The sequence below is a fragment of the Caenorhabditis briggsae genome (assembly GCF_000004555.2).
Source record: "Caenorhabditis briggsae complete genome, chrIII, whole genome shotgun sequence".
Lineage (NCBI taxonomy): Eukaryota > Metazoa > Nematoda > Chromadorea > Rhabditida > Rhabditidae > Caenorhabditis > Caenorhabditis briggsae.
The window spans coordinates 2,479,070-2,492,051 of record NC_013490.2 but is presented as its reverse complement, the minus strand read 5'-3'; the positions used below and the strand labels follow the sequence as shown (position 1 = coordinate 2,492,051).

General features: G+C 34.6%; 3 protein-coding genes and 1 non-coding gene across 4 annotated transcripts in view; 1 reads left to right on the top strand and 3 right to left on the bottom strand.

The window, feature by feature from the left end:
• Positions 1–3,113: 3,113 nt before the first annotated feature.
• On the top strand, positions 3,114–3,187 carry CBG28961. Its single transcript has one exon. It is a non-coding gene (tRNA).
• A 232-nt stretch (positions 3,188–3,419) lies between these two features.
• Positions 3,420–5,051, bottom strand: CBG11686 (the record flags this gene model as incomplete). The annotated part of the gene is made up of 3 exons (XM_002640900.1): positions 3,420–3,481; positions 4,032–4,276; positions 4,882–5,051. The coding sequence occupies 3 exons, from the start codon at positions 5,049–5,051 to the stop codon at positions 3,420–3,422; spliced, it is 477 nt and encodes a 158-aa protein (XP_002640946.1).
• Positions 5,052–7,135: 2,084 nt separating this feature from the next.
• CBG11687 lies at positions 7,136–9,917 on the bottom strand (the record flags this gene model as incomplete). The annotated part of the gene is made up of 5 exons (XM_002640901.1): positions 7,136–7,185; positions 7,663–7,752; positions 7,959–8,235; positions 8,598–8,849; positions 9,789–9,917. The coding sequence occupies 5 exons, from the start codon at positions 9,915–9,917 to the stop codon at positions 7,136–7,138; spliced, it is 798 nt and encodes a 265-aa protein (XP_002640947.1).
• A 2,115-nt stretch (positions 9,918–12,032) lies between these two features.
• Positions 12,033–12,982, bottom strand: part of CBG11688 — a gene marked incomplete at both ends in the record, with an annotated part of 3,663 nt that continues 2,713 nt past the window's right edge. The window contains 2 exons of the mRNA XM_045243477.1: positions 12,033–12,093; positions 12,456–12,982. The exon at positions 12,456–12,982 is cut by the window's right edge and continues 1 nt beyond it. Of these exons, the coding sequence (XP_045094665.1) occupies positions 12,033–12,093; positions 12,456–12,982 (588 nt within the window). The remainder of the gene's footprint in view (positions 12,094–12,455) is intronic.

The window sequence follows — 12,982 nt, the reverse complement described above, 5'->3', positions numbered from 1 at the left end:
ATTAAAATTTTTGAATTTAGCAAGTTTAGAGCTTTAAAATAAGAATACACACGCCTATGTTCCTTTAAATTCGAAATTACGACTTTAAAGGCGCATAGGGGGTCGGGAAACCAGTCGGACAATCACATTCATACTCATTTCGAAGCTCTAACCTTGAGGAGTACAGATTCGTTTGAAAAATTTTATTTCGATCAAAACGAAGGGAGTTACGACGCTTTTTCATAAATTCTCATTTTTTTTTGCTTCAATTGCAAACTACCGTATATCGATCAACTTTCATCCAAATCCAGAAAATGTTTTAATTTCGAGTTTTTCAAGTTTTGAGCTTTAAAATGAGTACCCACAAGTCTATGTTCCTTGAAATTCGAAATTTGACACTTTAAAGGCGCATAGGGGGTCCAAAAAGTGAAAGTTTCAAAAGTAGGTCATGTTTATATTTATTTAAAAGCTCTAACCTCGAAAAGTACATAAATTTTTGAAAAACTAGATTTCGACAAAAATCAAAGAAGAAACCACTTTTTCGTAGTTTCGTTAACTTTTGGTACAATTTTCAAACTACCTTAACTCGATCAATTTTTGTCCAAACTTAGAAATTTTGTGAATGTTAACATTATCGCGTCGAGAGCTTCAAAATGAGTATAATCATGACCCACTTTCCTTAAATTCAATTTTTGGACCTCCTATGCGCCTTTAAAGCCAAAAGAAGTCAAAAATTGGATTTAAAGGAACATAGTCCTGTTTATACTTATTTAAAAGCTCTCAACGTGCTTAAAACAAAATTGTAGGTTTTATCAAAAAATATCGAAAAATAAACAAGCTGTGATCAAAACCATATTTGAGTGAAAATTAGCGACAACTTTGTTCTTCCCGTAACTTTGTCGATTTTGAAAATTTCCGGTTTATTGGTAGATATCTGAATTTAGCATTTTAAGAGCTTCGAAATGAGTATAATCATGTCCTACTTTAATGAAACTCAATCTTTGGACCCCCTATGCGTCAAAGCCAAAAAAAAAGTCAAAAATTGAATTTAAAGGAACATATTCCTGTTTATACTCATTTTGAAGCTCGTAACGTATTAAATCCAGTTTTCTATGTTTTTTCAAAAAATCTTGAAAAATACACAAGCTGTGATCATATTATTATATTTATTAGCTGACCATATTTGAGTGAAAATTAGCGAAATCTTTGCTTTTAACGTAACTTCGTCGATTTTCGAAATTTTCGGTTCATTGGTAGATATTTAAATTTAGCGTTTTGAGAGCTTCAAAATAAGTATAATCATGACCTACTTTCCTCGCATTCAAGTTTCGGACCCCTATGCGCATGCGCCTTTAAAGGGTCAAAATTTCAAACTTAAAGGAACATGGTCATGTTTATACTCATTTTGAAGCTCTAAACGCGCTTAATTCAAATTTTTAATTTTCAATAATAATTGGCTCACTTGAAGCATTTTTCCGGGTGATTATTGAACGCGGCGGCCGTCGTCACCAAAATCTTTGACCTCACAAAAGCGTCATCGTAAGCGTGCGCCTTATCAGGAAGTTCCGGGCAATTGAGAGCTTTCTGGAAATTATAGATTATTTAATAAACAACTGTAGTCTATCTTGTATGATTTAATAAACAACTGTAGTCTATCTTGTATGACAGGAACATTGTAGTCTATCTTGTATGATTTTTCTTTTTTTCCAGATTTCTGCTTTTCAGAATGTTCAACATCTAAAAATTCTAATTTTAAACTTACCGAAATTGAGGTCACACATGGAGAGAAACCGCATTCGTTGACTGTAACGCACCAACTGAAAAAACAAGAAATTTCAAGAATTCTTACCGTAACTTTGGAAATTTTCAAAATCTTCAATTTATTTTTAGATATTTGAATTTAGCTAGTTTCCAGCTTCAAAATGAGTATAATCATGACCTACTTTCCTGAAATTCGATTTTCGAGACCCCTATGCGCCTTTAAAGTCAAATTTTGAATTTAAAGGAACATAGTCATGATTATACTCGTTTTGAAGTTCATGGCCTGTTTAATCCAAAAATTAAAATTTTCTCTAGTTTTAACAAAAACTGAACGAGTTATGGCAGTTTGAACATAAGACCAAAGAATCAGGGTAATCATGTAAACGCCTCATAACTCCCTTCATTTCAGTCCACTACAATTTTCCAGAGCAGAACTGTATTTTGCAAGCTTGGAGCTTCAAAATGAGTATAATCATGACCTACTTTCCGGAAATTCGTTTTTTGGGCCCCCCTATGAGCCTTTAAAGTGTCAATTTTCAAAGAGGGCAGAACCTAGTCGTGTTTATACTCATTTTGAAGGCTTGCACTTGCTGAATTAGTAGTTTTAAGTTTTATCCAAAAATGTTGAAAAATACACAAGTTGGGATCAAAATAGTGTTTGGTTGAAAATCGGAGATAACCTTGTTATCCTCGTAACTCTGTCATTTCATGAAATTTTTGTTTTTTTCCTAGATTTTTGATTTCAGCTTGTTGAGAGCTTCAAAATAAGTATAAACATGACCTACTTTCTTCAAACTCAATTTTTGGACCCCTTATGCGCCTTTAAATGGTCAATTTTCAACTTTAAAGGAACATGGTCATGTTTATACTCATTTTGAAGCTCTAAACGGGCTAAATTCAAATTTCCTCATATTTCTTCAGAAAATCTTACTGTTTTCCACTAGCAATACAATCGGAGCATTTGCTGGCCTCAGAAACACCAAAAATTAGAGCTATTAAAATGGAAAAGACTAGAAAATAATTCATCGATGCCTAAAAAATTGAAGAACTGATAAGAAAATGATCATTTGAGAGAAGGTTTTATAGAGGAAAAAGGCATGTGGGAATCCATGGCTTGAAATTCTTATCAGTTTAAAAAATGATAAAAATTGCAAAAAAGATGAACTAAAGTGTAGAAAAAGGAGTAATGGACTTTTAAGTGCAGTTTTAGGTTATTATTAGTGGAAGAAATTAGAATTTCTTTTCTCGAATTTCGACTTCTCAAATTCCTCAAAAATTAGACCAGAAAAAAAGCAGTGGGAGGCCGGCGGGCGCTCACCGCTCCTCGCAAATGCGCCCTCTTTTATACGCCCTCCCCCTCCCTCTCCTTCCGTGCCGCCATAGCTCAGTCGGTTAGAGCGTGGGTCTAATAAGCCCAAGGTCGCAGGTTCGACCCCTGCTGGCGGCAAACTCTTTTTGCTTCTTTTTCCTTTTTATATTGTTGGTTCCAGAATCTTCGGTTCAAAATTTTTTATAAATACATTCTTAAAATATGTCTGAAAAAAGAGAAAAAAGTTTTTTAAAGCTTAAATAAAATAAAAATTAACTCAAAAGTAAATTCGGGAAAATGCAAAGTTGAGATCATTCATTAAACTTGTCAATATTAGTTCAAATAAAATTTTACTGGAAATTCCGACTTTTTAAACTTCTGGATCGTTAGATGTTGACGTGCTTGGAGTGTCTGAAAACCTGACATCATCATCTTAAATTATCATTAAAAAAAAAATTTTTTTTTTTAAATTCCCTAATAAATTTGATTGTTACAGATTTATAGAGAATTTTCAGAGCTTCGAAATAAGTATAAACATGACCTATTTTCAAAATTTTTGACTGCTCGACCACTTATGCGCCTTTAAGGTCAAATTTCGAATTTGAAGGAACATAGGCGTGTGGGTACTCATTTTGAAGCTCTCAACAATTAAAAATTCAAATTTTCTAAAGTTTTGAAATTTTGACAAAAACTGATCGAGTTACGGTAGTTTGAAAATTGAACCAAAATTTAAAAAAGTATGGAAAAGTGTCGTAACTCCTTTCATTTTGATCCAATTCGAATCCATTTTACATATCTGTATTTCTCAAGTTCAGTGCTTCAAAATGAGTATAAATATGACATAGTTTCCTTGATTTTCAAAACCTGGACCCCTTATGCGCCTTTAAAGGGCTATTTTTCAAGTTTAAAGGAACATAGACATGTTTATACTCATTTTGAAGCTCTAAACGCGCTAAATTCAAAAATCCTTGTAAAAACTCACTAGCAGTATCCTTGACCTTTCCGTTGGCTCTTCCAATCGCCAAACATCCGGGAATTTTGCATTTTCGTCGGTCGTCACAAAGAATCATATGCTCATAAATGACCAAATTGAACTGATTACATTCCAAACAATCCAAATGGAAACATTCCAAATAGTGCTTCAAAATTCGCTTCAAACTGTAGCAATAATTACGAATGCAACGAGCATTCGAACATTCCGCAGCGTGTTTCGCGGCAAGACCAATTCTACAAACATCTTACTGTAACTCGGGCAGTTTTGCTCTGAACTTGATTTTTTGTAAATTTTCAAATTTCTCAAGTTTAGAGCTTTAAAATGAGTATAAACTCGCCTATGTTCCTTTAAGTTCAAAAATTGACCTTAAAGGCGCATAGGGGGTCGAAATATTGAAAATCAAGGAAAGTAGGTCATGTTTATACTCATTTTGAAGCTCTTAACTTCAAAAATACAGATCTATTTTAAAAATTTAGTTTGAACAAATATGAAAGAAGTTACGACGCTTTTTCTTTTTTTTTTTTTTTTTTGATAAATTTTTGTGTAATTTTCAAACTACCGTAACTCTGTCGGTTCCACTTTGAACTCAAATTATCTTTGATTTCTAAATTTCTCATTTCCAGCGCATCGAAATAAGTATAAACACGCCTATGTTCCCTTAAGGTTGAAAATTGACTTCAAAGGCGCATAGGGGGTCCAAAATTTAAAAATCAAGGAAAGTAGGTCATGATTATACTCATTTTGGAGTGCTCAACTTGAAAATATAAATCTGTTCATAAAAATGGTTTCAGACCACTTTTAAGATTTCAAAGTTCTGAAAACCATCAAAAATACTTACGGTGCCATAAAGAATGTATATCCTTCTGTTTTATCCACTTTCTTAGTTGCCATCTCCTCACGAGTCATCGTTTCCTTGAGACACAACTTATCAATTCTCTTTTTTGTGTCTTGACAGTACGTTCTGAATTTTTTGCCGGTGTCCGCAGATTTTGACACTTTCCCAGCCATTTTCAGACAAACTAGAGTCTGAAAAGTGTTCATAACTTGATAATGTTTCAAGATTAGAAAGTGATTTTTACATTTTTGAATTTGCCTTGTTGAGAGCTTCAAAATGAGTATAAACATGACTAGGCTTCGCCCATTTTGAAAAATTTGGCCCCCATGCGCCTTTAAACTCGAAATTTCAAGTTAAAGGAACATAGGCGTGTGGGTACTTATTTTGAAGCTCTAAACTTGCTAAATTCAAAAATTTAAATTTTTTCAATTTTGGACAAAAGTTAACCGAGTTACGGTAGTTTGGGCATGACACCAAAAATTAACAAAACTTTGAAAAAGCATCTTAACTCCTTTTATTCTGGTCCAAATTGACTTATTCGCAAAATTTTGCATTTTTCAAGTTCAGAGCTTCGAAATGAGTATAATCATGACCTACTTTTGAAAAATTTGATTTCCCTCGATTTCCCGACTGCGTTATGCGCCTTTAAAGGGTCAAGTTTCAAATTTAAAGGAACATAGGCATGTGAGTACTCATTTTGAAGCACTCAACGCGGCAAATTCAAATTTTTAAGTTATTTCAAATTTGGACAAAAATTAATCGAGTTACGGTAATTTGAATTATTACCTGGGCTAACTCTTCGAGGGATTTTTCCAAAAAAAAGTGATTTTGAAAAAATATATTTTTGTTAGATTTTTGGGACTTTTTGTTCTATTTAATCTGAAAAAAATTGAGAGGCGGAGATTGCCGGGGGTCCCAAGAAATCTGGGACCACCGGAAATTTGAAAAATGTCAGTTTTTGGGTTTTTGGGTGAGATGGATTTATGTTCTTAGAACAAATGATTGATTAGTACAGGAAATTAAAGGGAAATGGAGGAAAGCTAAGATTTAATTTCAAAAAAATTCTGGAAAAAGTTCTGGAAAATTTGGATTTTCAAAAATTTTTCAAATTTTCAGATTTTCAGAAAATCCCCAAAAATTTTTATATTCTGAAAACTCGGAAATTCTTTAATTTATCTCCAAAAATCTGAATTTTGAAAATTCAAAAATCCAGAAAAAACAATTTTCAGAATATTTTCAGACAAGCTATATAGCTAGAAAATTCCAGAACGATGAAACAAAAATTGTACTCTTCTCTCTGAAAAAAAAATGTGTACGAACTACAAAAAGTGGCGCTTGTTTGAAATTGTTTGTTTTTTTTTGTTTGAGAAAAAAATCTAAAAAGGGAAAATTCTCGAAAAATGAGCCAATGGAGGAGAATGCTCATAAAATGAATTGGTCCACCCCCTCGATTTCTAAAAAAAGAGCTAATTTTAGAAGAAAAAAAAAAGCGATAATGCACAAGCTATAAAACTTTCATGGGGTTTTTCCACTGGGTTACGGTAGTTAGGTAATAGACGGAGCTTGAAAAATGACCAGTTTTGTTTGGAATTAAATTTTACTTACATTATTGAATTCCTCAAGTTTAGAGCTTCAAAATGAGTATAAACACGCCTAGGCTTCGCTCATCTTGAAAAATTCGGACCCCCTATGCGCCTTGAAAGTGAAATTTCAAAATGGGCGGAGCCCAGTCGTGTTTATACTCATTTTGAAGCACTAGTAATAAGAATTACAAATCTGTTTAAAAAATTCGGTTTGGACTGAAATGTAAGGAGTTACGCCGCTGTTTGATAATGTTGGGGATTTTTGATGCAATTTTCAAAATAGCGTATCTCTGTCATTTTTTGTCCAAACCTGGAAATGTTTAAAAATTTGAGTTTTATTTGTTTCTAGCTTCAAAATGAGTACCCACACGCCTATGTTCCTTTAAGTTCGAAATTTGACATTAAAGGCGCATGGTTGGTCGGAAATTCAAATTTCTTCAAAAGTTGGTCATGTTCATACTCATTTCGCAGCTCTGAACTAGCCAAGTTCAAAGATGTTAGTTTTATAACAAAATTTCAAAAAATAACCAAGTTCAGAGGAAAAAATATAGTTTTCTGAAAAACTCAAGTTTGGAAAATGCCTAAATTGTTGCTTAAGATCAAAAATTGAATAGATATTTGAAAACAAAAATCAAATCTCACATAATTTTTGGAATTAATTACAGGGTTTGGCTTTAATGTACATTCTTTAATGTACATGTACGGGCAACATTCTCATTCAAACCTATAATTTTCCAAATTTTTTTTTGCTATGCTCCTTTAAAAGGACACATTGTCATGTTTCTTTCAAAGTTTGCAATTAAGAATTTATTCAAATATTTAAAAAAAAAGCAATAAAAGTGCCGCTTCAAGTTTTTTAGACAGAGGTAGAAAGAACAAAAAAATGAGGTTCTACAACTAAGAAATCAATTATCTCAATTCCCAAGAAAGATATCAAAAAGTTGCAAACTGATAAAATGTTACTGATAACATGTTAAACATTTTATTAGTTGACAACTTTTTGATATCTCCGACAGGGACCGAGATAAATTAGCTCAAAATTAAGAGGTCGGCAGTCGACAGCGTGGCTCAGTTCATCTCTGAACTTCAAGCTAATTTATCTTGGTTCTTGTAAAAGATATCAAAAAAGTATCAATTGATAAAATGTCAAACATAGAATTTCTAATATTTTATCAGTTAACATATTTTTGATATCTCTTACAGTAACCGAGATAAGTTGGGTCAAAGTTAACAGATCTAGCTTTGACTGCCAGCACCGACCTCTTAGCTTTAAGCCGATTTATCTGGATTCCTGAAAAAGATAGCAACAAATAGTCAACGGATAAAATGTTTATCATGTTATCAGTAACATTTTATCAGTTAACATATTTTTGATATCTCTTACAGTAACCAAGATAAATTGGGTTCAAATCAACAATCAACACCTCCAAAAATAGTATTCTGCTATACGATTAAGCTTAATTCTTGTTTCCGTGATAGTTTTGAAAGTCAGCGCACGATGGAAATATCGTTTTGCAGCAAATTTCCGGCCGTCTTCAAACAGAGCAATGCCCAAGAAGACATGGTTTCTCAGTGAATCGCCGAATAACTGCTGGGCGGATCTATAGTTATCGATTGCTTCCTCGAGGGTCCCTTCTGGAGCAGTGCATCCCAGGCAAACGCTTATTTTACGTTTGATCCATGACAAATTGGCAAATTCGTGATACCAACGACCGCGTAGATGTTGAAGGTACCACGCCATGGGATGGAGTGCGATTGCGCGGTCGAGGTAGGCCTGAAATTACTTAATTGGTAGACCAAATCAATGTTTTCGAACGGATCTAAATTTGTCAAGTTCCCAGCTTCAAAATGTGTATAAACATGACCTACTCTCCTTGATTCTTAAAATCCGGACCCCCTATGCGCCTTTAAAGCCGAAATTTCTAATTAAAAGGAACATAGGCGTGTGGGTACTCATTTTGAAGCTCTGAACTGGAGGAATTCGAATGTTTACAAAAATTAAAGTTTACGGTAAAATTGACCGAGTTACGGTAAGATTACTGTCATCTTTCAAGCTCCACCTTTACTGAACTACAGTAACCCAGTGAAATCCCAAGTCTTTTAGGTTATTCTAAATGTAATAAATTCCCAACCAACCTTTGTCTTCCTAGCTTCATACATTTTACTCCTGAATGGAAGTACCGCCAGCAGCTTCAACGAGAGGTACGCCAGCCATTTGGCTGCCAGGAAATTCTCCTTATCCGTTTCATAGACCTTGACCAAGTACTCCTTTCCCATTTCTAACATTTGAATCTTATCTTTGTCGGTCCCCAATTGGTCCGCATTGTTGTAACAGAATTTGGCGAGTCTGAAGAGGACTTCAATCGACTCGTCGCCATCTTCATACATCTGCAAAATGTGGGATTTTTAGATGCTGAAATCTTTGTTATATTCTTGTAGCTGAAGTTATAAGGATCATTCTGATATAAAAATTTTCACGAAAATGCTTGAATTTCATAATGAATCATGCCTGCATAGATTTCTTAAGTTGGCTGAGGCTTAACTCTAAACATGACTAGTGTTTGGTACTGTAGCTAGCTTGAAAATCAGAATCTTACAAAGCAAATTATATATTCTTGTAGCTCATGTTTCAAGGATCATTTCGGTATAAAAATCTGTCTGAAAATCGTCAAATTCGCTTGCGAATCCTGTCTGTAAACTTTTTACAGCGCGTAAAATGTCGAGCTGGAGACATGCATCATGTTTTAACCTGTAACTAGCTTCATAATTAGAATTTTAATTAATTAGTTGTATATTTTTGTAGCTTATGTGATAAGGGTCATTCTGATACAAAAACCATTGTCCTCGGTAGCGGTCGACCGTAGTTCCGAGGCTTTGAAACCCTAAAATTAAAGTTTCACCAAAACTCCCTTCGTTTTCAAGTTAGCGTTTATTTTCTGAACTGTAACTAGCTTCAAAGTTAGAATCCTGCAAAGTTATTAATATATTTTTGTAGCTCATGCCACAAGGATCATTTTGGTATAAAAATGATTATTCTAAGTCGCGGTCGGCCGCGGCCAGCGGCTCTGAAAGACGTCTAACCCCTGTAAACCGTTTTATTACTTTGTTTGTTTTCAACCTAGAGCTTTAGTTAAAGTATCATGTGATACCTCGAAATTTTCTTAATTAAAATCCCAAAAAACCAATACGAAAAGTTCGAAATTGAATTTTCTAGAGTCGATATATCGAAAAAGGCTTATAACTCCTCTCATTTCCCACCCAGAACTTTGATTTTTGGATCATTTGAGAGCTCTAGTTTTTCTAAACTTTCAGTTAATTAAAACTCACAAATTGAAGTTTCTCAAATGCCTCATAAGTGTCCTTGACCCGGAATGTGCTCAAAAGCTCATCCACTTCATACAGTATATCATCTTTTTCTTGTGGAATTTCAAGTTCATCGATTGGGCAGATGTGCATTTTTGGGAGGAAAGAATCTGAAAAAAATTATGCAAATTATATCAATTGATAGGAAATTTTTTGAATGTTTGGAATATGTTTAAATGAACTTCCACAAAAAAAAAGAAAAAAAAGGTAGAAACCAGGCAAGAACCCGTAAAAATAGAAAAAAACTGAAAAAAAAGAGATTTTCAAAAATTAATTGATTTATTAAAATTACAAAAAAACGTTTCAAGAAAAATTGTTAGAGGTAAAGGGAAAAAAATAAAACTTACAGAAAAAATTAAAATTTCAAAATTGCTTAACTACAATGACTACAAAGACTACAAAAGCTCACCACCGTAAACACATTAGTAGCAGGCCCCGCAACCACCGTCAACTTTGAGCCCTTATATCTCGGTAACTGTACGAGATATCAAAAAAGTGAAAACTGATAAAATGTTTATCATGTTATCAGTAATATTTTATCAATTGACAAAAATGTGATATCTCTTACAGTCACCGAGATAAATTGAATCAAAGGTAAGAGGTCGACTAAGCTACGAGGTTGGCTGCCGACCTCTTAACTTGTCCCATGTTATCTCGATTACTGTAAGAGGTATTAAAAAGTGGTCAACTAATAAAATATTTATCATAAAATTTGCAACATTTTATCAGTTAACAATTTTTAGATATCTTTTACAGCCACCGAGATAAATTAGTTCAAAGTTAAAAGGTCGGCTGAGCACGCTGCCGGCTGCCAACCTCTTAACTTTGAGCTAATTTATCTTGGTCTGTTTGAAAGATATAAAAATGATCAACTGATAAAATGTTTATCAGAATATCACCAACATTTTATTAGTGTTTCACTTTTTGACATCTGTCCCAGAAAAGGAGATATTCGTGCTCATAGTCAGGGCAGCCCCGAATCGCTAAACCAAACTTCCACAGAGCTACACGGACACCAATAATCTTTGTTCTAGCTTTTTTCACTAATTCGTCCACTTCAATCAAATTACACTTTGCCAAATATTTTTCAGCTTCACTAACAAAACTGGACCTCTTTGTTGACTCCTTACTCATCTGTACAATATGCTTAAAATGCATTTTCGCAGTTTCAAAGTCTCGTTTTTCAAACAAACTTATCGCCAAACAAACTGTCGTTTTCTGGCAAAATGGAGCGATTAAATAAGCCTTTTTGAAGTCGTCAATCGCTTGATCTAGAGTTCCTTCTGGGGGAGGAATCGACATTAGGGAGCTCTTGGTACTTTGAATCCATGTGATTTGAGAGACCATTCGGTACCAGCGGCCTCTCAAGTACAACATATCTAGGTCATTGGGTTCCAGAGATAGAGCATGGTCTACGAAAATCTGGAAATTAAAAGACTATTCAATGATACTATAAAAATCGGATAATTTTGAGCCGAGTTATGACATTTTTTGGTTTCAGAATAGCATTGTGTCAGTAATTGCGCTCTAGTAAACCTCATGACTGCAATTCTTGAAAAATTTGAAATATGAAAATTATCCATATGAAATTTCCTATTTAATAATATATTTTTGTTAAGAATTGATCATGTTTGGTATGAGATATGGGACCTTGAAAATGTCCAAAACTCAAATTTTCAGAAATATTTTTTTCAAAAAAATTTTTGAGGCAATTTATTTCGCTTCCTAAGAAAGATATCAAAAAGTAGTTTACTGATAAAATATTTATCATAACATTTCCTATATCTTATCAGTCGATCACTTTTTGATATCTACTACAGTAACCGAGATAAGCTAGCCCAAAGTTGAGAGGCCGGCAAGCGACGACCTCTCAACTTTGAGCCAATTTAACTCATTTCATGTCAAAAATATTGAAAAGTAGTGAACTGATAAAATGTCACTGATATTCAGATAAACATTTTGTCAGTTGATCACTTTTTGATATCTACTACAGTAACCGAGATAAATTGATTCAAAGTTTAAAAGGCGGCGCTCGCTGAGCAACGCGGCAGTCTCTCAACTCTGAGCCAATTAATTGCCCGCGGTATGTCCGGGGTATCAGGTTCCTGTGATAAAATAGAAGAAAATCAACAAGAAATGTAACAAAATCGGTTTATTATGAACAAGTTAAAAAGAAACAACAAATAAAAGCTTAGAATTCAAGCAAACTCACTTGAAATCCTTAAAAGAGTCCCTAGAACAACCACGAGCCAAATCCAAGCTCGCAATCCTCAAAAACTAAATTTAAACTGTGCGCGCGCCGAGCGGGATAGCGGAGTGTCGTTGCGTGGGTAGAGGGAACCTTTAGAAGGGGTTGGAGGGTAGATGCACCAGGCAACTTCCCCCTCCTCTAGAAATCCGGACCCCTGACCGGAGAAAGGTATGACCCTCGCCACGACTCACATTCTTCTCCAACCCTTACACTCTTTGCTAACGCACCTCACCTACTCACACTCACAACATTACAATACAATACCTACAGTAATTAACCTACTAAACTCTTACTAAACCTAAACTACTACAATACCCTAGAATAGTTACTTAAATACAAAACAAAAATAAGCATTTAAATCCCAAAATGTCCTTAATTACTTATCGGACTTGGTCATTTTGCAACGTGGCTCCTCCTTCTCCGCCGACATCGCCTTCAGTCGTTTCACACACGGATTATCCTCTGCCACTTGCTCCAGATATCGCACCAGCGATTTTCCCGTCTCATACTTATCCGATGACGTCACAATTAACGGCAATTCTCGCTTTCCGACCTCTTTCCTTGAATCGATCAGCTTCACGTTGTTCAACGTCTTCAGCCTCTTTCTCCACTCCTCTGTCACCTTGTCAACTTCCTTCATGACACACTCCAGCTTGAACGGAATCATTATGACTTCTGGTACTTCTTCTGCCAACTTCGCGATCATTTCGAAAATCCGTTGGTTGACCTCCTTGTCCTTTGTGACTCTCCACAGCCATAGCACATTCTTCACCTTCTTCCACTCGTACTTCTCCATGAAATCGCTTCCATGCGAATTCCGAACTTCCAGAAAATTTCTTCTTCCCGAGATTTTCAATCTTGGGGAAACTATCACTGCTGGCTCCTTGATGATCGTCTTCCTTGGCTT